Source organism: Micrasema longulum, unplaced genomic scaffold, assembly GCF_059751315.1.
Source record: "Micrasema longulum isolate JH-2025_06_02 unplaced genomic scaffold, ASM5975131v1 h1tg000576l, whole genome shotgun sequence".
Lineage (NCBI taxonomy): Eukaryota > Metazoa > Arthropoda > Insecta > Trichoptera > Brachycentridae > Micrasema > Micrasema longulum.
In genome coordinates this window covers 807,377-832,783 of record NW_028277772.1, presented here as the reverse complement: position 1 = coordinate 832,783, position 25,407 = coordinate 807,377, and the positions used below count along the sequence as shown (strand labels likewise).

Here is a 25,407-nt window from a genome sequence, read left to right as displayed (position 1 = left end):
TCCTCAGGGGGCGTTCTTTGCAGACCCATAGCCTTCTTTCTTATTTCTCTTCGTAGAAAATAAGTTTGAGGGAGCGCAAAATTCAAATCTAGAAAGGAGGGTGAGTGAGAAAGAACGGTGTTTTAAATAAGCAGTCCACAATGGAGTTCTGATACTAATCCTTTGTATGCTGTTGGAAACACAAGCGTGAAAGTAGGCTACATGCTTTTAAAATGCGATCTCTCAGGTGAATGACTGGTAAAACTATGTACAATTGATGCACAAATGTCGAGATCGGTGCATCATATTGTAAGGCTGAGATAATCACTATCGACAAAGCCACCAAAGAAGTTCTGCGTTGGTTTGGATAAGCAGAGCGAACGGACGGCAGAAGAACGTATTAAAAGATTAACAGTGCGAATGTTGATGGATGCAGAAAACGAGGAAGACTGAGAAAGACACAGCATGACCAAATCTAACAAATACTTGAAGATGGGAATGTCAAAAGTCAGAATAAGCGGCCAGCGTGCATTAAATGTATGGATATAGAGGAAGCGAGATGTTAAGACAAAGATATATTTTTTCATTTATTTTTTAAGTAAGCTTATATAACAATATATTGTATAAACTTTTATTTACACTTACTTTAATTACATATCTATTTACATCATCTTACAGTAAACATAAAACTTTTTTTTACTCATTCGAACTCTTTTCATTCTCATACATTCAGGCATCTCTTCATACATTTTTAAACTTTTATACGTAATGTGATTTTGGAATTCTGTTTTATTAATCTTATTGTTGGTATGTGGCGTTATATCTTATCTGTCTACCCCTACATATAAACGATATGACGGTTTGTTTGTTTGTGAAGATCTTTTGCTTGACTTGCAAACACGACTAGACCACAGCGGCCACTAGAAACTAAACCACAAGATGGATGAGACATTACGACACACCCAGTCTATGATATTCGTTAAGAATTTTTTCATCTCAGTTGAGAATCAGTCTATTTGTTTGATTAAGACTGTATAACTAACTATAACAGTAATAATACATAATTACATGTATCAATAATACAAGATACATCGTCAACACATTACTCGCTAACAACAAACGATTAACAATTAATTTACTATTCGTTATTGTGCGTGTTAATGTAACCATCTATTTATACCTTTACGAAACCATGACGATATTTTATGTAAATCGCTATATAAATTAAAAAGATTGTGATTACAATGAAATTAATTATTGTATCGTTGATCTCTATGTTATTTGTGTTAACTTCCGTAAAAAATGCACTTAGATCAAACATGTAACCACATAATATACTAGGGTTATCTGTTAAGTTTTGCATATCGAGCTGGAATAAAACGGTAGTTAACTTTTGAAGAATTTATTGTTTTTCGAAGTATTCTCTACAAAGATTAACATATTTTTGCATGCGCTTGAACCACAGATAATATTATAAGATCCCGTATATTCAGTGGCTCGAACCAACTCAGGGGTGGTATCCTGAACTGTTTTCTCGTGCCACGAGAGTGGTTCAGGATACCACCCCTGGAAGTAGTTATTCAACTCGTTTATTGGTACAGACGATATTGCATTTTTGAAGGCGTTGACTGCTTTTTCTGACGACTGGAACCATTGACAACGCAGTCCGTTCTTGATTTTTGGAGAGGTGAAAAAATCATTGAAACTTCGGTCGGGACTGTGCGGAAAATGGTCTAGCAATTCGATGTTTTGTTTCTCTAAAAATTGTAGTGTCTTGCCAGCCGTATGCGAACTTGCATTATCTTGGTCGAGGATGATTCGTCGTTTGGGGTTGGTTTTTCGAAGCTCAGCGATAACTTCCGGCAAACAAATGGTTGTGTACCAATCAGCAGTAATTGTTCTTTGATTTTTGAGTAATTCTTGCTTTATAACCTGCTTTTGAGACAAATGACCATCTTTTTGGACACACTTCGAGAACGGATGACTTTTGTCGGCTTTTCTCCACCTTGAAACACCCAAACAGACGATTGGCGTTTATTTTCGGGTTCATATGAGTAAATCCACAATTCATCACCACTTTCTGCGACTAAGCGGTCTAGAGTTTTTTGACACCAATTGACCCTCGCTTCTTTCTGTTCTTCGGTCAACAGATGTGGTATCCAACGGGAAATGAATTTTTTAGACACAACTCTTCATGCTTTTTTTTTTAGAATTCAGGTTTTTGAAATTCCAATGATGCCTCAATCTCGCAATGGCACATGTTGATCTTTTTTGGTGAGCTTGCGCACAACATCGACCTTTTCCTGGATGACTGCCATTTGATACTCCTGTCCTTGGATCGTCATTAAAACTCAGCCATTCACGTTTGAATTCGCCATATCAACGAGAAATTGTCGATTAATGAGGTCTTTTACTACCGAAAACAGAAACCAACTCAGCATTTTTCATTCTTTAAAAGTTTTCAAAAAATATTTTACTTATATTTCATGATTTTTAGGAAACAAATCATGAAAGACATACATAATGCAAAATGTTTATCCTAGGCGTATTTAACATGGTTCTTACTAATTTTTTTTTCATTATTAACATCAATCGCAGCAAATCATTTTTGCTACATGAAGGTAAGATGATCCATGACGCTTGAGGGACTATGTCCGCCTCGTACTATAAATGTCAGCGCCTTTCCCTACAACGCAAGTGGTCTCGGGTTCGATTCTCGACATGGTTGACATGAAATATTTATTAAAAAAGTAGTTTTAAACTAAAATAGTTCATTAATATATACTCAGTGAAAACCAAATGCCGCTTAACACCTATTCTCTTCTGGAGATGCAAATTGTGGCACGTCACTAGGGCCAAAAACAGCAAAATACTGGGTTTCGAGAATAGGTGTCTCAGTAAAATCTTGGGTGCGCGGTGGTTCGACTTTGTAATGAATGAAGTAATGACAACTGTCACCAAGCGAGACGATACGCTTGGCTGGGTTACATACGGCAGATGCCTCCTGAGAGCTTTAACTACGCTTGCTAACTTTACAAGGCATTAGGTTTTTGATGTCCTGGATGTACGCTGCTAACTGTTTGTAGGCAGTTCATATTAAAACTACGGGATGCGAACCTGATTCGGGAGGATCCACAGGAACTGGCAACCGACAAATATGCTTGAAGTCTTTTATGACACTTCAAATAGTAGCTAATAACACCTCTCAGCTCTTCGGCTATCCCTATGCAAAAATCGCGTTGATCGGTTACTCTCTTGCGACGTGAAGGAAACCCGAACAAACGGACAAACACACTTTTGCATTTATAACATTGGTATGGATGGAACATGTCAATTTTCTAACCGTGTTCATAATACAGAAGTTCTTTGACAAATTACACACAGTACGGTCGGAAAAGCGTGTTTGGATGTCGACCAAAGTACGTCAGAATACAGAAGCGATGTCAAGGATATACGGTAAACCGGCTTCTAAACGCGACAGTTGCAATTCGTAAACACTTACTTGTAATTCGGCCTAAATAAGGCAAATACTTACAAACTTACTTACTTACTTACTCTTTAATAAAATTAAATACTGATTCATTTAACTAACTTTAAAGAGCCGATTCTACATATACAGATTTGTGGAAGATGACGCCTGCGGTTTGAACATTATAATCTTTAACAATAATATTATTGTTTTCAATGCTACATAAAATTAAAGATAGGTAAGTAGATAGCCTGGCTTTAGTCCATTGTGTGTGCAGAGTGTATTTAAAGTTATCGGGTTATCTTGAATTTTCTATAAGGAAAAAATTTAAAAGGTGTTTATTTCGATGAAAATATAAAGAACTGTCTTCAGAAATTTGTAATAATTGATGAATATTTTCAAAAATATGTTTTATGTAAATATCCATTTTTATAGAAAAAATTAAATTTGCTTTTTTATTTTATAAGGTAATTGATCCATAAAGTTTTTTGCATGAAAGCGGTCTGGCTGTTTTTAGCAGAACATACAGGGTGTTCTTTAAACCCTGTCACATCCGAAACCACAATAATCAGTATGGGCAAGAAGACATATATTAGCATATTAAAAAAAATATTTAGAATCAAGAACTTTTTTAAATAAAATATTTAAAAAAACAAATGGTTGCTTATTTTTGCAAGGGAGAAGTGAGGGGAGCGCGGCGCAGTATCAGATTCCCCCCTCTCCCCTCCTCGTTTCTCCCCTGCAGAAGTAAGCAACCATTTGCTTTTTTTAATATTTTATTTTTTAAATTTTGTCCTTTCTAAAAAAATAATTTAATGTGCCAACATGTCTTCTTTCCATACTGATCATCGTGGCTTCGGATGTGACGGGGTTTAAAGTAGAATTGACCTTACTTCAGTTCGGGTTCACCCGATAACATCCAGATCTCTTTTTTTAATTGTGGACTGTCTGCTTTCTGCATAACTACGTTCAATTTTACCAATATACAAATTCCACTACACACCTTCACCTTAGAAGGTACCAGTTGTACAAAAATATAAAACCAACGTGCTGATAGGACACATGTGTAGGGTGCTACGAGGCGGACTTTTCTCAACTCGATTTCTTTTTTAAAAATGACGAAGTTCAGCGGTTTTTTTTTCTAATATTATATTTTTTAATAGACTATCGAACTAAAGCATTTTTTTTATATTGTATTATCATTGCTTTGATTTTTTAAAGTTTTGTAATTCTGAAATAACTCCGCCCGTGACGTCACAAGTTCTCATCATTAAGTTCTGCTGACATTTAAAAGTAGAGCCCCGTAGCGTAAACATATACTTAAGGTTGAAAATCATGGCTACCGGAAACCGGGAATATATCACAACACAACTGTAGAAGGTATTATTATTATACTCTACTTGATAGTAGCTATTTGTTAATTCATATAAATGCGGCCTCCGTGGTGTCGTGGTCAAGACGCTTGAATCACGCACGGAAGGTTCCGGGTTCGATTCCCGGTGAGGACACAAAAATTTTAAATGTGATTTTTCTCAAGCCTGGGTGTTCTGTGATGTAATTCGCCACTGTAATTGGGCCTCCTGGCCTGTTGTGGTGCAAATAAAAAAAAACTTATTATGATTGAATGGATTTAACCTCAAGGAATAAATAAATAAAATAATTTAAGTTACTTACAATTTTTGGTTTATTACACACGAAAATACAAAGATTACACAAAGAATATTTTAGAGTGAACTTGAATACTGGTGAAGACAGAGAAGGGCGAGTGACGTGTTACGCGCCCTTATATAGGTTCATTGGGCACTGTGGCCATAGACAACAACACATCCTCGTCTCTCACTCACTGGTCCCCACATAACAACACTGATTGGTTGATTCTAAAAAACCTATAACGTAGTTTAAAGTAGTTCGTTTTTATTAACATTTTTTTTAAACATTTTTGAGAAACTTCGCCGTAAAATTCAGTACAATCAAACGCTCTTATTTTTACTGCGTGTTAGAAAACATATTTTGTACCGAATTTTTCATGGCACTCTAATTTCTTACAATAATAATAAATCAGTAACATTATGTGATTGTAGATATCTATGCAGAAAATGTAAATACACTAATAGAAAAATCAAATTAAAAAAAAACAATATTCTATTCTTATGGGACGGTGGAGAATACGTGATTTTAAGCATTTATTTATTATGTAGATACATACTTTGATATCGTATTTACCTGTGAAGTCATTGTACGTCTCTCATATTATAATAATAATCACGCGAATAGCATTTAGTTGGTGCAGCAGACATGACTCTCATTCAATTCGTTTTGAAGCCATTCGTGTATTACATAAAATTCTCACAGCCTTGAAGTAGCGAGAAGGTACATAATTTCGCGACCGACATTATTGGATAATAAACCTAGCAAATCAGAAACCGGTTGAAGGTCGCAATGTCACATATTCAGGTTCCATTTGAAGGGAATAAATTACAAAGTACGTTTAGCCGACCAATTAAAAGGTTCCAAGCAATTAATGCGGCAGAAATCAATAACAATTAACATGGTATTGGCGTGGATGTGTATTTTGTGTGCAACCAAAAGTATGCTGCGTTAATTTTTATCACCTGTGTAATTTTGTTAATTTTTCTCTCATTATAAACAAGAACCGAAGTAGAAGATAAACAAGAACATTTTCACCAAATACTTTTTTTATATTATTTTATATTTGAGAATATACAAAGAAGATTTAATATATAGAAAGAAGTTACAAAATGTAAAGACAGTTTTAAACAATACGTATTAATAATATTAATGTTTTTTGTTGATATTTCTTGATAAAACTTCATAGTTAATAATTATGATAATGAAGATGCCTACTTAGGCGAAAGCGCTCGTTGGTCAAAATAATAAAAAGTAAAACTAAACCAAGAAGTTTCATTGATAAGTTTATTAATAATTTTATCATAATCATTAATACGTATTAATGTTTATATTTAATATCTTTATTATTTATATTATAAAACGCACAATAAAAGAACAAAAATATATATTATAAAAAATATACGTTTGTGAAGCAGGTGATAATTATTTGCTAACAAAACTAATATGTAGTAAAACTTATTCTTAAATGGCATTCAAATTATTATTATTATTATTTATGATTTTTATTATAACCCAATTGTTGTGAAAAATCAATTTTTACTAAACAAGTTTTTACTATAAAATTAACGCATTTTACTATACATCCTACTAATAATATGCTCCTTCATCCGCTTAAGATGTAAATTGCGGTCAATTTTTCGTAATGTCCCGGTGTTTCTGTGGACGCTGTTCACGGAGCTGGGACAAGACAATATTGTCATATATTTATTTATTTTATTTAGGAAACATACAGTACAGTTACAACGTTTTATATTTTACACAGTTAGACTTAAATCTAATGGACCAGCAAAGTTTCCATATTATAAAGTAATTATATGTAAGGTTATTAATTAAAGTACAAAAAAGAGAAGGAAAAAAAACATAAATAGAAGCTGTTTAAAAATTAAAATTAAAGTTTCAAAAATGAAGAAAATTTGTAAAATAATTCAAAGTTAAGAATCGAAAAAAAAGAATGAAAAACATGCTTAGATGTAAAAATAGAATAAAATAATAATAACATTTTTTTAAAAAGGAAAAACATAAATATACACATACATATTTTAAGGGGTTCAAAGAAACGATGAGACGAATCTTTAAAGAATCTTTAAATAAGAAAATAAATTTAAGTCAATTTAAAAACATCTTCAAAATTAATGACACATAATAAGAGCAGCAATATATTGATTTTATATACATATACAATATAAGTAATTAAAAGTAGTCGAAAAGTATAAAAACATGTCAATGTAGCAGAGAAAAAAGAAAGAATAACAGCGATATTTGAAATTTTAAAAAGCAACATAAGGAGAAGATTTTAAACCAAAGGTAGTTGATAAAATATATATTGTTTTGTCCACGTGTAAACGTTGTTTTAGCAATAATTTATGTGAAATTAAAATAGGCTTTATTCATTTTGGAGGAATAAAACTCTTATTATGTATTTGTTTACAAAATTATTATTCTTGAATATCTTGGTACTGATGTCAACCTTTATTATTTTCAATTGTTTTTTTTTTTATGTTGAAATATATTCCTTCGTCATATCAATAGACCAACCATATACCAGAGGCGAATCGTCCAAACAAGCGATTATGCACATCTTACCATTATATTTGACTTTCGATAATAATGTCTTATAGTAACTATATTTATGGTAAAATAAATTAAATAATTGCTATTTATCATAAATCACCACCACCGTTTATATCTACCTACAAAAATAATCTATGAACTGCGCCAGCGCCCAGCTCGTCTTAGTGAACGATGAAACTAGCTGATTACCTCAACTTATTCCCCCATACAAAAAAATACACTATATTTTACATCTCAAACTTAGTCGTGGTTTTTTAGTACTAAAACAAGCTTGCAGATTACAAATATTATTTAAAAATTCTCTCTTTGGAAACTAGTGTTCCGAACAATATTTCCGAAGGACTGTTTTTATTGGTAGGATACCGTTGACATTTTATGTATCACATGGGACATTTGGCGTTCGAAGTGGCCGTTTTTGGTTATATTTATTTTAAAATGAATCGGCTAATGCTGAGTGTTGACGTTTAAATCAAAATAGAAATATCTGCTGAATGTCATTATGGTATTTTATTTAACTCTTGTACAAGTATTGTATTAAAATAGTGTACAATAAAGCTACGTATATCGCGTGGTCAGTGATAATAAAAAAAATGCTCGGGTTGATTTTCACAGAACCACAGGAAAAATAGTAATTTATTATTTTATTACTTATAATTAAGGGCATTGGAAGCAAAGATAGCAAACTCCCGTTTTGGTGTTTTCGAGAAAAATAACAAAAACTGCTACACTAATGCCAAAGAGAGTCTTTATGTTAGAAATGTTATTTTCAGACACTAATAAATTAGCTTTAATAGAAACACGAATTCAAAAAAATTCTTAATAATTGTATGGCACGGCCATTGTGAAAATTAAAATCTCAAGCCCGTCATTGATCGAACAAAATGGCCGATGGATATTGCTATGTTTGCTTTACACTATTTTTAAACCATCAGAAGTATAATTTTAAACTACATTTGTAACTCAACTCATAATTTTTTATAAAAATAAAGTTGATAAACTACAAAATGACAACATAACCAAAAAAATTTTTTTTTTGGAGGTTGCTATCTTTGCTTCCAATGCCCTCAATTATATCACTTATATATTATGTACTTATATGCAGGTACAAATAAATGATATTTTTTTGTAGATTACCTATAAAATAAATCACTGCTCGCCACTTCCATATACTATGTATATATTTTTTTTCAATATGTCATATAAGCGTAGTGTTACCGTAAATAATTTTTTTTTCAGGAAAAATTTGACAACAAAAAAAGCTAAATTTGATTACACGTCTAATCTTATCATGAAGGGGCACTATAAAGTTGATGGAAGGGTTGTTATCTTACCTATTCAAGGCGATGGAGACTTTATCATTTATTTAAGTAAGTTTTTTATAACTAAATGAGAACATTACATTTTATTTTTAAATGCTTAAAGCATGTCCAAATGCTCGTAGACAGGCTGAATTTCCTTATTATTAAGATCAAAATTTACCGTAACAGAGAAAGAAAAAAAATTGAAAAACGGAATATTGAAGTCTAGGCAAGACTTATGAACTATTATTAGCTGGTCTAAGGGGCCACTTTTAACACTGTGTTACATTCACCATTCTGCCAATGTTTTAACATCCTATTTTCTCAGCTCTTCTATCTGTTGACTTTTGTTAAGTAAAAGCCTAGACTTCCATACACCCTTCTCAAAAATGTTTCCCCTCTCTGTTGCAAAAAATGATATCCAAATGACTTTTTTGGGAGGAAATCCAGCCTGTCTACAAACATTAGGACATGCTCAAAACATTATTGATTAAACTTAATTGTAAAAAAAAAGTATAAAAATTAAAAAATTGATTTTAAAAAAAAGTCTTCGCATTTACAGGGCTTATGACCTGTCATTGTCTGGTTTGAGTGGCTACTTTACACACTACGTAACTTTCACAATTCTGCTCAAGTTTGAACATCCATATTACCAATTTGAACATCCATATAATGATGATTCAGTCAGATGAATCTCACCCGCATCAATAAAGATTTAAGGACTTTTACTTTACAAAAATCAACAGATGAAAGAATAATTCAAATGGATGTTTAGGTGAATGTAACACAGTGTTTAATGTTGCCACTTTTAATAAAAAAATGTTTTCCATCTCTGTTAACCATATATTTTTTCGTTTCCAATCAAACTCAATGAGAGTGTTTCGTTTTATTTGTCAATAGACTGTCAAGCCAAAAAAAATATATTTCGTTTTTAAGTATCGCATTATCTTAGCTACGAATTTTTTTAAATTTTACAATTTTTTCAATTACTCCACGCGTCACGTCACTGATTCTCTTTAGTGAGTTATTCTGATTAGTTTGTTTACTTTCCGGAAACCGGAAATCTATAACAACACTATCATTGGTTGACTAAGAAGAACTTGTGACGTCAGTCATTTAGAGTAGGTAATTTTTGTAAAAAATATTTTCATAATTTTTTTTATACATTTTTAAAGAGACTTCGTCGTTCAAATAAATCCTCTGATTTTTACCGCGTGTAAGAAAACATTTTTTACATCCAATTTCCCGTAACACTGAACTTCTTTAGGACTTAATATAACAACCGGTTGTTCCTTTATCAAGTAAAATGTATTTTGTATTATACTTTAAATGCTTTGTACATTTTTACAAAATTGTACAAATTTATTTTTTTATATTTAAACCTTAACAAAGGAACAAACGTGCTCTCAAACCGAAAAGCTTAGTTATAACGTTTAATATTGTGATTTCAAAGAATATAAATATATATAATAGTACTTTGCAAATACAGACGTTAACGCTTCGTTTGAATATGGATTTTGATTAGACTGACTGTGTTTTAGCATCACAAAAGCTCGATTTTTAGTGCATTCTGTTATTTGTGAATTTGTTATTTCAGCTAACATGAGCTTCCACCTGAGATATAACTTTGATTCAGTAAAAGGACCAGGTGGGAAGGACTATTGGCACGCAAGTATTTACAAACAATCATATGATTTAGATAGAGCCACATTTGATTTCAAAAATCTTTACAATGGAAACCAGTTTCTGGGTAAGAAATTTATATTAATAATATATGTACATTTCATTGTAAGAAAGAAGCATTTACCTAAGCTAACACATCAAAAAAATCAAGTCTACGTTTAAAAAATATTCCAAGATATATGTTTTCTATTGGTTCCTCTAAAACTTTACCCATTTTAATTTATAATTAATCAAAAAAAAATCCCCGTTTTGGTAAAGAGAAGACAATTTGTTTTTTCTACATCATCGCTACAATTTGTTTTTTTTTTTTATTCTTCTAGTACATGAGGCTTTCAGTATTAAAGATGGCCAAAAGCTAAAAATGGTATCAAAAGCGGCCAACTGCATATTTAATACTTATTAAAAATAGCCTGTTTTGTTATGTTAACATTAAGGTTAATTGTTGAACATGTTAATGGCATCAATTATTATCATATAAAAATTATTTTTCGTAAATATCTATATTAAGAAGTGCTATTACAGCTTTGCGAAATTTTCTCGAAATAGGTATGGGATCGTTCGGCTATTTTTGATACTGAAGACCTCATATACATAATAGCGATCATAAAGTTTTTAGAATTGCATAGATTATTACATTGATCAGAAATCACTGTATCTATAAAGAAATCAAAGTTAATTTTAAAACTACTCCAGAAAAGTAAAATGTTTATTTATTTATTAGTGCACACGGCACAAATGCCTTTTATAAATATATAAATATATACATTAAACATAACAGTGTTCTATTACAAAACAAATAATACAGATAATATGTCAACCGATTATTTTGAAATAAAACAATATAGGTATACAATATATTACACAGTTTTTAAAATGAAATTAATATATTGAACTATATTTAAATATGCGAGATATTATAATTAACATACTTAGGTTAATAAAAATAAAGATAAGACAGTAAATTAGGAACGTTACACGAATGCTTATAATAATTAATATTGGTTACACCTACTGACATCTGTGTGTGAAAACGATAAAATAAATCATCTGAGAATCGAATCGGATAATATTCACTGAAAGTTATTAGTGATTACAGTAGTAAACAACCTGTTATCAGCGGATACCGCGCAAATAGATTTGTAGTTTTATTCTTAAAGAGTAAACTACTACTCTACCCTGCTAAGAATATTTGATAAATAATAATCGATTTCGATTATTGAATGCCCATATCTTTATTTTAACTAGTTCATTTATCTAACGCAAGAACATTAACTTATAATGCCTTCAAAAAATATATGCAATCGATTCAAATTGGAACAGTTTTTTCTTCAAGTATTATTGATTAAATACAAACATTGATTAGCATAGGTACGATTAATAGCTGTCTATTTTATTTTTATTTTGTTTTATCATTTCAACTTATTTTACATAATATGCGCCCAAGCGGCATTTGTAAAAATAACATATTATGTAGGGAAGTACAAACACATTAATAATAATGATAAAAAACAACATTGTAGGTATTATGTTTAAAAGATATGTAGGAACTAAAAAAACACGCTGCAATGCAAAAAAGTCAAACTTAGCTTTACGATAAAAGAGGAAAAATTACATAAAATCACATTACTATCTACAGTCCATTTAAATCATTAATAAACTATGCATTCGTGTGCGCAACATAATTATTTCATATAAATCATTCTAATGTGCGGGCTTACCAAGCAAAAAATATGTGTTTACTTAGTTCACCGACTGGCACTAACACCTTGATAAAAAAATAATTGTAATTTTGTTTTAAAATGAACTGGGTTACGGTCCCGCGGTAGTATTGCGGACTCACAAACCAAACATCCGAGGTTCAAATTCCACTTTACCACCACTCGATTTTAATTTTTCCAGCACAAATTATTTACGGCTTTTAGGAAATGGTGTGAAAATTAAAATATTTGCGGAAATAATAAAAAGTAAAGTATTTCTCTTTTTTATTTTAAAAAAATAAATATTTTTGTAACGTTTATTTTTTTAAATTACAGTAAGCGTAAAAGATAATAATATGAGAAAAGGTAAAAAAAAGAAGCCGTTATTTTTGTGAAACACCTGTAGCAGTATCACAAAAAAAACTGTTACTTACAGTAACTTACAGTTACAGTCTTTACAGAAACCATGTCAAAATACTGCTAAACTACTTCGTGAAACCGTTTATAGGAGTGCGGGCGAAACCCACAGCCACCCACTCCCCTCACAGGATTCCTAGCTCTAGGTTTTGTCCATACTGTTCTAAACTCTTATTTTAGAAACAGTGTCACGTTTACCGACTAGTTATTAAATAATTTATTCTTGTGAAACTGTTTCAGCAGTTGCTTGTACCATTGTACCAGATTTTTGCTTAGTTTGTACTAAACTGTTATTTAAAAACCATTTCACGAAACAGTTTGTGAAACTGTAACTTTTACTGCTACTTCCTTGAAATAACCGAAACATCCATCTCTAACACCTACCTAGTAGAGTATCAAATTTTCATGTTAATGGATGGCAGTTTTGGTAGATGAAAACTTAATATTTACTTATATCTGCAAACGTTTCGTATTTTTTCCGTATTAGAATTTCAGACGGTAATTAACTTGCATATAAACTATCAATTCATTTGCTTTTTTCAGCTGAGACAACATTGAAGTTCATAAACGAGAATTGGGAGCTAATTATGAAGGACATAGCACCTCCTGCAGTTGAACAAATAGTGGAAGCGTGTGTTCGAGTAACAAACAAGTTCTTCTCCAAAGTGCCTGTTGAAAATCTTATTTTACCATAGCCTTGTATTAACATGCAATAAATTGTACATATTCATTGCTTTTAAAGCTCACACTAACAAATTTCAATACTATTTGTGATAAATAAAAGCCAGTTTACGTTTACATGTTTGTTTCTTTTAATATTGGACATTATAACAAGAAAGTTGTTAATAAACACTTTCCTAATTTACAAAAAATACAATTAAACTGGTTTTAACTTTCACACATTTCAAATCCACGTTTTGTTTGTATTCGATTCAATTCAATTCATTTATTTTAAAAATAATATTTATATTACAAACTGGAATTCGAGACGTACCTACATACATATTAAAAAATAAAAAAGTCCATAGAAGTGAATCTTCTCAAAGTAGAAGAAGAATCCTGCTCCGTAGCACCCCCATTGGATACATGGAACAGTTCAACATCTAGAGCGATGTTTTTCATCATAGCGGTAGCCCTTCCAACAGGCGTCAGTCTTGGGTAATTATCAGGAACATGCAAACCAATGCTTATCATAATCTCAGAATTATCGACCATACCGCACAACAATCGATAAAAATGAGTCGAATACGTATTCCTGATGTATCATCAAATTATCGATTTCCTGCCGATTGATAAGTTGTATTAACTTATTGGAAACTGACATGGCTAGATTCCAGCACTGGGTATTTATCAAGATTGACATTTATTGCACAAGAATTTGCACACATTTTTAAAGGCAATGTGGAAGTATAGACATTTACAGGGCATATGACTTTATAATTTCCAAATAACATAATGCTACTTATCTATGTTTGTTTAAAATTACAAATGACACTTTTTTTCTTGTATCACGTAAAATTACTTAAATATCAAAAGGTATACACAAGTTTATCTAATATCTAAATACATGTTAAATAATAATGATCAGAAATTTTAAGCGGGAAACATGCGTCTCATAATAACAAACAAAATTGACAAGAAGCGGATAGATACCTTGGTAGAACTACTTTACACTGCTTACACACGTATTCAACTGCTATCTCCCAGAAAGCAAGCAACTGTGAACCAAATGTTTTTACAGTTATGTACTAAGAAAAGGACAATGGACCCTGTATACCTTAAACACCGACTCTTCGATTATCGCTCACCGAATTCGTTATCATGTTAACCATAAGAGATGCTATCTTTGTTGAACATTCTTAATGGCATTTTTAATTTGCACATCCATCAACTATAATTTCCATAAAATCAATTATTAAAATTTACTCGGTTTTACCGTCTGCGCCTGTTAACGAAAAGGCGGACTGTAAATGAAAAACGAATTTCATTCAAGTTTGTGATAGGGAAGTGTTTGGAGAAAGGATAGGAACATAGAATGGATACCTACCTTTGATATGGTGTGAATGTTTTTCAATTTCGGGCACTGGATGACAAAATGAACTATAAAAAGTAATAATGTTTTCCACGACGCGCGACGAATCAAAACACTTTTTATACGATTTTAAGTAAAGTCAAAAATTTTGTATTGTTTTTGTTCTAAATCCGAATCTTCTAATGTTGAATTTCTTCTATCTTGATGTAAGGTAGGTACCAAAAGGATGGGTCAAGGGAAGGATGGGAAAGAAAGGTAATCGGCCAGGAATAGTATCGATAAATGCTGTTATTTACTTAACAGCGCCTACTTTTATATGCTTTACTTCGTCATTTTACTATGAACTTTTAATGTGCAACGATCTTCTTTTTTAGACCATTCAAAATACGCAGGTTTTTTTTGAAATTTTTTTCAATTGTTTTTAATTACAAATTCAGCATTGCTTTATGGCGTGGAGAGCATAGCTCATTTTGTCGTGCTTCACCCAGCGCCACTTGTTATTCAAAACATTATAGTTTATTCCTCTTACTGAAACCGTCCGGCAGTTATCTGAAAAACATTACAAATAATAATAATCATAGTTTATTAACAAAAATAACAATTACTTTATCTACTACATGCACACTTAGGTAATAGATTTCTCTGGATCATGTCTAGTCTGCCTAACTAGGTACAACCTGTTTTAAAGCAGACATTTTTATGCATCAATATTTACATATTTTTTATTACATTTTACAAAGGTCTACAGTGCATGCAAGGGAAGCGATTTGCTGATGAATGTCGATGAATCGAATGTGATGGTTTTTGAAAGAAATGAAAGTAGGACTTAGTGTGAAATCACTGTGAATGGGGTTATACTAAAACAGGTAGAAGAATTTGTGTATCTGGGAAGTATGTTCACTAGGGATGGAATGACTGAGAACGATATCGAAAGGAGGGTGAGTGCCGGGAACAGAGTGAACGTTGCACTTAAATCAACCTTGGCAAATAAATGTTGGTCTCAAGGGGTAAAATTAGCAACTCACAATGGAGTCCTGATCCCGACCCTGATGTATGGAAGCGAAGTATGGAATAAAAGTAGGCTGAATGCTGTCAAAGTGCGATCTCTTGGTAAGCAAATGTGTGGTAAAACTATGCACGATAGATGCACAAGTGTAGAGATCCGTACATTATGTAAGGCTAAGATAAGCACTATCGACAAAATCAAGAAAGTAGCTCTGCGCTGGTTTGGTCATGTAGAGCGAATGGACAGAGAAAGAATGTCTAAGAATATTTTCAATGCAAATGTTGATGGATGCAGAAATGGAGGAAGACTGAGAAAGACATGGCATGACCAAATCTAACAAACACTTGAAGATGGACATGTCAAAAGTCGGAATAATCGGCGCGCGTGCATGATAAGATGTATGAATGTAGAGGAAGCGAGATCTGTATGAAAAGATAGAGTGATGTGGCGTTATATCCTCTCTGTCTATCCTTACGGGGAAACGGTGGGACGGTGTGTTTGTTTATTGAGATTTTTTTATTGAAATAAATAAAAAGAAAGTCAACAAAATCTAAAATAAAAGCGAGAGGGTCCGAAGACTTAACAATAGATTTTTAACAAGCATTTACTGTGCCGTCAAACATTTTATTGAATGTTAGTATATAATTGTATGGAACCACTAATTGATTTTTCTATGTCTACCGATTTCGAGACGTACCTGTCTTTTCGTCAGGACACCAATTACACCAACATTCAAATCCCACTATCTGTACACCTTCACCGTGGCAGTATTTGCACAAAATATAAAACCAACGTGCTGACAGGACACACGCCATTACGAAGGTGTACAGTGGTTACATACAATTATTGACAAACATTCAATATTTTTTTATTGATTTAGTATTAACTTAGTGGAATGTTATTTTTAACAGAAAAAATAAATTTGATTTTTTAAGATTTCGAGAAAAACTCTAGAGAAGTTAAAAAATATGGACCGTAAAATAACCTAATTTGTACATTTTTTTACTGAAACACCTACCATGTTTCAAAATAAAATATGAGAAAAACTACAGTAGGTATACCTTTCCTAGTAATCTCGATTTTTTCTGAATAAAAATAAACCCTTTAAGCTCAAAATACAACCTTGACCGTCGCGCGACAATGAACGAATGAATGCAACTAAGAAATCAAGAATAAATATATGTCCTTTAGGATGCAATTATCATTTTAGACAGACCAATCAAGCGTGCATTTGTCATGCTGATTATCCTGGAATACTTCCATGACGTCATCGTTCAAAAGTTCTAAAGTGAATTTATAGCGCCTAGCTTGTATGAAGCAAAACAGTGCGCGACCTCACGAGCTCTTTTGACACTGACCCTCATTATTTACGTTAATAATACGAATACGAAGGACTGAGCGTAAAAATACTGACAATAAAAGCTCACATTTTTCGAGAAGCAGTGAAGTATTTTGCGGTGGGATAAACAAATTCCAATCATGAGTGCCATCAGGAATGCATTTGAACACCTTTTCAGCTAATATAATCCCACATAGCCACGACAGGTAAGTTTTATTGAATGTTGTGAAGAAAACAGATCCACCAGGTTTTAAGGCTTTTATGCAACATTTGACAAATAAATCTTTTTCTACGATGTGTTCCAAAACTTCAGAGACCACAACAGCGTCGTATACTTCTGTAGCCTCTTCCGAATGTACCTAAGAAAATAAAACAAATAAAATATGCAACTTCAGAGGGCGGGTCATTCTGTAATCAATCAATATTTGTACTTATTTGGTAATTAAAAATAATTGTTCGTTGATTAATTATGCTTTTTCGTATGGTAATGAAAATATAAATTATTCTTAGAACTTATAAAATGTATCTTAAATAAGACAAAGTTTCATTTGGAATAATTGAAAAACCATTAAAAAAATTAATAGTGCGAAATTCCGCAGCCTATTTCGAAATTATATTTGTAAAACATTATTGTTCTGATTTAACTTTTTGTACGAACGTGTTTCTTCTTCATTGACGTGTTTATTGCCATGTGTAAATTTTTTCCAACCGACCTTTTTTAATATCTTGTTTTTTGAATATCAAAAGAATGAAAGTAAACAAAAAAATAACAACAATGTGTTGAGTTTGTCCAAATGTTTGTATCCAAAAAATTTGGACAAACTCAAAACATAACTGATAAATCCATCTGGTCCAAGAAAAATTATAACAAATGAAAAATATTTTCATGCGTTGACTAGTATGTAGGTGAAATAATTCAATCAAATGATTCTCACCCGCAACAATAAAGTTTTCAGCTCTTTAACTTCACAAACGTCAACAGATAGAAGAGCTGAAGAAATATAGATGTTCAAATATAGGCAGAATGGTAAATGTTACACGGTGTGTACGGGAGACCGAGGAGAGTTGAAACAATGGCGATTTCAAGAAATCTATGATCGATAGCGAACTGGCAACATCACGCATTTATTGTTTTTTTGACGTGCCACTTGGTGGAGTCGGCAACAGCAGTCTAAAGGAAATGGTTGTGGGTATATGACATCTGGACGGAAAAAAAAAACCAAAAGTAAGTTTTATGCTTGTATTTTGATGGTTTGTTATTCGATACGTATTACGTAAACGTTGACGTGATATTAAAGCGTGATATTGTTTTTTATTGCTTGTTTCTAGTTTTGATGTTAAAAGTCATTATTCTGAACAAAGCCTGCTTTTTTGGGCCTAGGAGAGTTGAAACAGCTTGTTTCAACTCTCCTCTTTTATTTATTTTATTACTAAAATGTTTTGTGGTGTGAATTTGGACACCGAATTGTTGATTATTCGTGTTTCAGAATTCCCAATTAATATGTTCGAAAGACTCTGTTGTTATAATTTATAATAACTGCACGATAAAGCCTAACCAATATATTTTTATAGATGAACATACCAACGGTTGATTACAGCAGTTAAATATGTTTCGCGTGTATTTTTCTACATATTTGTTTTGTTTTTTGAAATAGTATTATTTTTATTAAAAAAATTAATTATAATCCCCAAATACCAAACTGTTACAACTTACCTTGATCTCTGTTTCAACTTACCTCGGTACTAGGAGAGTTGTAACGTGGGGAGTTCTTTCAGTTTTAGCTGATTTTATCATTGACCCCGATTATTTTGTCCTGTTATTTTGTATGGATTATATACTTTAAAAAGGTGACAACGTTAAAATATACAGTTCATTGAGGTAGTACTGTTTTAGACTGAGATATACAAGGTAATGTTAAAACTGTTTCAACCCCCTGTCTCCCCTAAAGTGGCCACTTAAACCAGCCAATGATAGGTCAGAAGCTCTGCGGATGCTTATACTTCTGTTCCCTTCTGTAAAATGTTCGTCATGTTTGTTGTAATATTTTAATAAAATAAAAAAAGATTTCAAAATATGTGTAATTATTTCTTTATTCCATACTTTCTAGTATTTAAGTAAGGAGGAATGAAAATGTGAAAAATAAAGTGGCAGGTTAGTTTTATGTAATGTTTATCCTATAGTGCAGCCCAGTGTTTAAATACGATGGGATTCTGTAGATAGATCTACCTCTACCGGACACTGACTTACCTCAATAGTAGAATGTAGGTAGGAAAGGCTATTTGAAAGGATTGGATCTAGACGTGCATGAGACTTGGCCACTGTAATCATCTCGTCACTGGCATCCAAACCCACAACCAGAGCACCGAGTCGAGCAAGAGGCTAAAAAAACAAAAAATATACATCTCAGCAGAGACAGATAAACTTTTGATATGGAACTATAAACGTTCACATAACATAGTATAACTGTGTTCAGGACAAAGGCTTCAAACCACAATTACTTTCAAATTTATGAAAATAAGAATTATATTTAGCATCCCATACTTATTTACATTTTAGGTGTTTACCGTTAAGAAGCCATAATTTTCTACCTACATTATTTTAAGGTCACAAACACCACTTTCTCCTAATAGGGAAATATCACATACTACGAATACCGATAAAAATATATGAGATAGATTTAGAATAGAACACAAAAATTGAATGTGATTCTTCTCAAGCCTGAGTGTTAATTGGCTGTAGTTCACCACTGTAATTGGGCCTCCTGGTCTGTTGTGGTGCAAAAAAAAACAAACAAACAAACAATACCAACTATATTTCTTAACACTGATCCTATCTTTAATTTCTTTAAATTATATTTCAGAAAAATATATAAAAAAATAGCTGAGCTACATAAAACATCTCACTTGTGTAATTTCGTATATAAGTTTGTGTCCCATTATAACGTTGTAAAAATGTGGCTTTAATCTTTAATTAATTTGACTATAATATTATCCCATTATACTAATTTTTGTTATATTAAACAATGTTAAATAAAGATGTTTTAGGTAGAAACTTTATTTTTGATTTTAAAACTTATTGATATTTATCAATTTTTTTTCAAAGTGGATAATGTTTTTTACACTATACGACACTTGTCCAAATTTATTTGGTAAACATCACTTGTCCATCGACTTTCTATCAATTTTACTGATTTGTGGAAAAACTTGCAAATAAAATATTTATCATATGAAATTAGAAATATTTTTTACGCCATTCTGCAACATTACATTTTTGTACTAATTGTTATAAACAAAGAAAATTTGTTTTTATCGATTATCTCTCAAACACGGTTAGGAGGACAAGTGGGGTTTGGCAAACAAGTGATTCAGTTATACACAATTAGGAAGATATAAGGTGTCGTTTAAATAACAAAATTATGATATGCATTACCTCTGATAATATGCCCCCTCCGCACCCGACTTCTAAAATGTTAAACCCTTGTAGGGGTAGTATGTTTTCCGTCAAATTTTCAGGGGTAGCCTTCTTTAATCCATCTGTTATCAGTGGTACTCTAAAACATAACACCTAAATCAATTTAAAGAATGGAAAGGTATTTGCGTTGGAACCTCCTTGATTATTATTTGATTTGGTTATTTCATGTAAATCAAATGTTTTTTTTTTTCATTGATATGCTACGTGAAATTTCTTAATGGTGTTCCTGTTTTGTATATAATGATTGTTTTACTATATTATTTAAGTTTATTATTCGTTCTAGCTTAACACGGAACTTTAGGCCCATAGAATTGGATGCGTGTCTCAATAAATGTAAATAAAATGTTTTGTGAATAAATAAATAAATAAAACACATAGGTACCGATAAAAGCAAGAAATATACGACATCAAATAACTTCTCACTCCAAGATTGGATTTGTAAAACTATTCCATAAAGAGCTTGCCCATCAAATACCGCATACGTAGGGTTGCCATATTTCGCTACGGTTTCGTCGAGACGTTCTGATGAGAAGATGTAGTAACAAAAAATGCAATTTAATGATTTTTTTTCAAAAATATAATAGAAATGTTTTTCTTGCATTTTTTGTGGTGCTTCATGCGATAGAGGCGCTTGTCGGCCAAATGTTCACCACGGCGTTGTTTAATCCGAGGTTCAATTTTCATTATTTACCTTATTATATGAGCAAAGTAGGGTAAAAAAATTTACTACTCTGGCAACACCAACGAAATTTTCATTTTGTTTCTTCGACAATCTGACAGATGGAAAAATAATTCAATTTTTAAGTAATGGAATTGCTACTTACACATTCATTTGGTAATTACATATGAAGTGTGATCCCATCCTGTTTCTTTAAGATCCTAGCAGTATTTCTACACTTTAAAAGGACACAACACGGCATGGTTAAATACGAATCAGGAGTTGCGTACTGAGCGACGTCTACAAAGAAACTAATGGGTCAAAACGTAAATCTACTCATTTCTGAGTAGTTGAGTCGTCTTCTGTTTGACGTGCGTATGCGGTTTCTGGACTATTCTCATTTTTGATAAACTTGAACGACTTCAGAATACATGCATAAGGTACATTTTTGGTCTTAGGAAATATGACCACATTTCTGATTATCGTAGGCAACTGAAATGGCTCAAAATTAGACAGCGGAGAGACTATCACTCCCTCTCACTTCTGTTCAATGTACTTCATAGTCCTAACGCTCCTATATACCTGGGTGAAAAATTTCAACGCTTATCAGTTCATGGTTTACCTCTTCGTTCTCATTCTCAAGGCACTCTCTTAATACCCATACACAATTCCTCTTTCTTCTCTAACTCATATACATAGTGTCCATGCGGCTCGACTGTGGAATCATCTCCCATCCACCATCAAAAATGTTACTACATTATCTCTGTTTAAATCACGTCTGAAGAAACATCTCCTTTCTCTTCCTTAATCTCTCCTCCTTTCCTTTTTCCTCTTTCCTCTTTTTTCCTTTTTCCCATTGAGTAATAGTTTTGATTTAAGGTAATTTATAAACAAATACGTTTATTTCTATTTTTATACATTTTTAACTTTTTATTATTTTTTTTTTCTATTGAATATGTTCTGTAACTTGAATTATAAAAATAAAACTTTTATTTTATTGGTTGGTTGGAAGAAATTACCATTTGGCAATAAGCCCGCTAATTTACAAATAACATTATTTACAAAAAGTTAAATAAATAAATAAGTTTTTATGGGTGTAATTGTCACAAACTTAAAATTCTGACAAAAACTCCTCATTTTATAAAAAAATATAAGAATATGATTTACTCGTATTACGATGTAATTCATTCATACAATACACATAATAGAAAGCATTTCAATAATTGCTTTGTCCTAAGAATCTGAATAAAATAATAAAAAAAAGATCTGATTCTTTTATCGGATTTTTGAAACTAAACTTACCTTAATTCGTTGTATGAATGCAGGGCTTTTAAAAACCCTTTCGGGTCCCACCACTCTTCTGTATATTTTATCAAAACCTGAACTTGGGCAGCGTCAACTGTATTTTTAGAAGACGCCGATATATCAGCATGTATCGAATATTGTTTGCAATTATAAGCAAAACATTTACTTAAATTAGTCACAATACAGGGCTTGCTATATTCAGGTTCTTTCCCTTTTAAAAGCCTTAAAATGGAAACAACAAACACGGTCAAATATTATTGAAAATATGCATTTTGAAATTAATTTTCGACTACAGTCCTTAAAATATAGCTTGATTACAATGACAATTGTCAGAAAAAGTGACGATATACCTTTGTAGTAACGTCAAAGGAATTATTTATATTTACACCCGAAAAATCATTCGTATCTGGCGTGTTAATTTATTTTTTTAATACAATCCTTGACACATAAATCAACATTAACATATAAAATCAGCAGAGGGAAAACGTTTTTAAGAAGGGAATATGGAAGTCTAGGCATTTACAGGGCTTATGACCTGTCATTGGCTGGTTTAAGTGGCCACTCTACACACTGTGTAACATTCACCATTCTGCCCATGTTTGAACATCCACATTTTCTTAACTCTTCCATCTGATGACTTTTGTGAAGTAACCCACTTAAACCAGCCAACGACAGGTCATAAGCCCTGTAAATGACTAGACTTCTATATTCCTTTCTCAAAAATGGTTTCCCTCTCTGGTAAATTAAATTTTAATGTAACTAACTCCCTAGGGAGGAAATCCAGCCAGTCTGCAAGCATTTGGACATACTCAAACATTTATAAAATCAGCTTTAAAACTAAAATAAACCTTATTATTAACGACGTTCTTACAAGGCTACATCATTTTGCAAATAAGGTAAACATGGGACAAATTGATCAATGTAAATTGATCGAATAAAAAAATAATTCGTTGTTCATGAAAAAAGTATAAATGTCTTACTTTTTGGTGAATAATTGTGTTAAACACACTATAATAGGCTTGTTATTGCGTTTTTTAGATCAATTTTCGGAAACAGAGTTTCACGATTGCATGAAATAACTGATAAAATCGATTTGATCAGTGATCAGTAATTTCCCATCACTAATGAAATTAGTTTGACAGCTGTCATTCTAATCAAGCTATATTTTAAGGACTACAGGTGCTTATTATTTGTAATAAATTTCGAATATTGATAACATTATCTAAATGGGTCGAAGTCAGTAGTTTGTTTCTTGTGGCGTCAATTTAACGACTATACCTAGCTACACTAACCAAGTTAATGTGTGTTCTGTTTTATCTTTATAGCTCAGTATAAAAAACCTTTAATTCATTGGTAAATAGTAATAAGTTTATATTTTGTTTGTCTGTGCTGTATATTAATTTGTTAACTATTATAATATATTAAAATGTAATTGCCTAGCTTGGAACGGGGTATGTACCCTTGTTAGCTGGGCAAAGTGAACATGGAATTGTATTTTGATAAAGAGTGTGAAAAAATAATTTTAAAAAAAAATAATAATAATAAAAAATATAAAAAAATGAAACAATAAAAAAATTAAAAAAATAAGTTGTATTGAAAGGGTGAGTGAATTAAAATAAAAATAAATGCGCAAAATACTGACTGTTTTTGAGTGTTTAAAAATTATCCAGTCCTACTCAGAATAGGCCATCCATAAAATAAGTGAGGAGTCTAATTTAAATTAGCATTTAGATGTATTACAGGAATATTATGGTTATTCTTGGATTATTATTTGTTTCATCTAAAACTAGGATAACTCAGTATGGAAGGAATGTACGGAAAGTGCTATTTGCTGTATCCAGAAAATAATGATAACAAATCTGCCCAGATTTTTTTAAGTAACACAATTTAACTGGTTATACAGAACATTAAATAATTTATTTTATACATGTAAATAAAACATATTTATTGATCGTATTTGTATATATAATGTGAGCTTACCATTTTAAAGAGGGGGGAAAAGCGTGAATGTAAAAAAAGCGTGTGTTCACAAATCTCTGATATTATGATTTTTAAATATTAAAACTATTTTTAACCTGGCCCAATGAGTCCATTAATAGACTATCAAACTAAACCAAAAAAAATATCTATCGTATTATCAGCGTTATAATTTCTTTTAAGTTTTGTAATTACTCCACCCATGACGTCACGTCGAAAAATATTTTAATAAAAACTAACTACTTTGAACGACGCGACGTCACGAGTTCATGCGAATCAACCAATGATGGGAGAGTTGTGGAAGATTTCCGGTTTGCTTATCGTCAACGGACCAACCGGCGAAACTAACCGAAAAGAAGCGGAAGAGAACTTGAGACGTCACACGCGGATTAATTTCAGAAATACAAAACTTAAACTAAAAATCCTAGCCCTGGTGAATAATACACTTTTTTTTTAAATTTTGGCATAGTTTAATAGTGTATTAACAATTCTTTTTTTTAAACCACTGAACTTCCTTATAAAATGCTTTAATTTTTACCGCGTGTTGGAAAAAAATATATATCCAATTTCTCGTAGAAACTAAACTTATTTTTTGGATTCGCTCATTTTTTTCTCAAACCGTTTTTTTCGCACATACATATTTTATCAAATTTAGTATTTTTAGAACAATGTGACGATCACAAGCGATATTTGTTTTAATACCTTTGGAAAGTTCCACTGCGCATTAATTGAGACCGAATTGAAAACATTTTTAATTTTTTCAATTGATATTGAGTATCTAACTTAAAAACACTACTTCTGCCGGCTTACAACTTAGAATATAGCACATAACAGCTGAAAGTTGTTCCACGTTT

General features: G+C 31.8%; 2 protein-coding genes across 2 annotated transcripts; one reads left to right on the top strand and one right to left on the bottom strand.

Moving 5' to 3' along the window:
• Positions 1-8,846: 8,846 nt before the first annotated feature.
• On the top strand, positions 8,847-13,562 carry LOC148280490 (circadian clock-controlled protein daywake-like). The gene is made up of 3 exons (XM_088228300.1): positions 8,847-9,036; positions 10,565-10,717; positions 13,308-13,562. Exons 1-3 carry the CDS (start codon positions 8,862-8,864, stop codon positions 13,457-13,459), a joined length of 480 nt encoding a protein of 159 aa, XP_088084426.1. The 5' UTR covers positions 8,847-8,861; the 3' UTR covers positions 13,460-13,562.
• Positions 13,563-15,189: 1,627 nt separating this feature from the next.
• Positions 15,190-25,407, bottom strand: LOC148280489 (ubiquinone biosynthesis O-methyltransferase, mitochondrial-like). The gene is made up of 6 exons (XM_088228299.1): positions 25,256-25,407; positions 22,574-22,798; positions 20,572-20,692; positions 19,390-19,521; positions 17,230-17,500; positions 15,190-15,345 (listed from the first exon to the last, which is right to left on the bottom strand). The coding sequence occupies exons 1-6, from the start codon at positions 25,300-25,302 to the stop codon at positions 15,230-15,232; spliced, it is 912 nt and encodes a 303-aa protein (XP_088084425.1). The 5' UTR covers positions 25,303-25,407; the 3' UTR covers positions 15,190-15,229.

Bases quoted from the DNA above. Each gene is read 5' to 3' on its own strand.
- LOC148280490 (XM_088228300.1), top strand. From the start codon at position 8,862: ATGTCATATAAGCGTAGTGTTACCGTAAATAATTTTTTTTTCAGGAAA. The intron at 9,037-10,564 runs GTAAGTTTTTTA...TTGTTATTTCAG, and splicing joins AGACTTTATCATTTATTTAA to CTAACATGAGCTTCCACCTG. The intron at 10,718-13,307 runs GTAAGAAATTTA...TGCTTTTTTCAG, and splicing joins CAATGGAAACCAGTTTCTGG to CTGAGACAACATTGAAGTTC.
- LOC148280489 (XM_088228299.1), bottom strand. From the start codon at position 25,302: ATGTTTTCAATTCGGTCTCAATTAATGCGCAGTGGAACTTTCCAAAG. The intron at 22,799-25,255 runs GTATTAAAACAA...TTCCATTTTAAG, and splicing joins CGCAGTGGAACTTTCCAAAG to GCTTTTAAAAGGGAAAGAAC. The intron at 17,501-19,389 runs GTAAGTCAGTGT...TTATTTTCTTAG, and splicing joins ACCTACATTCTACTATTGAG to GTACATTCGGAAGAGGCTAC.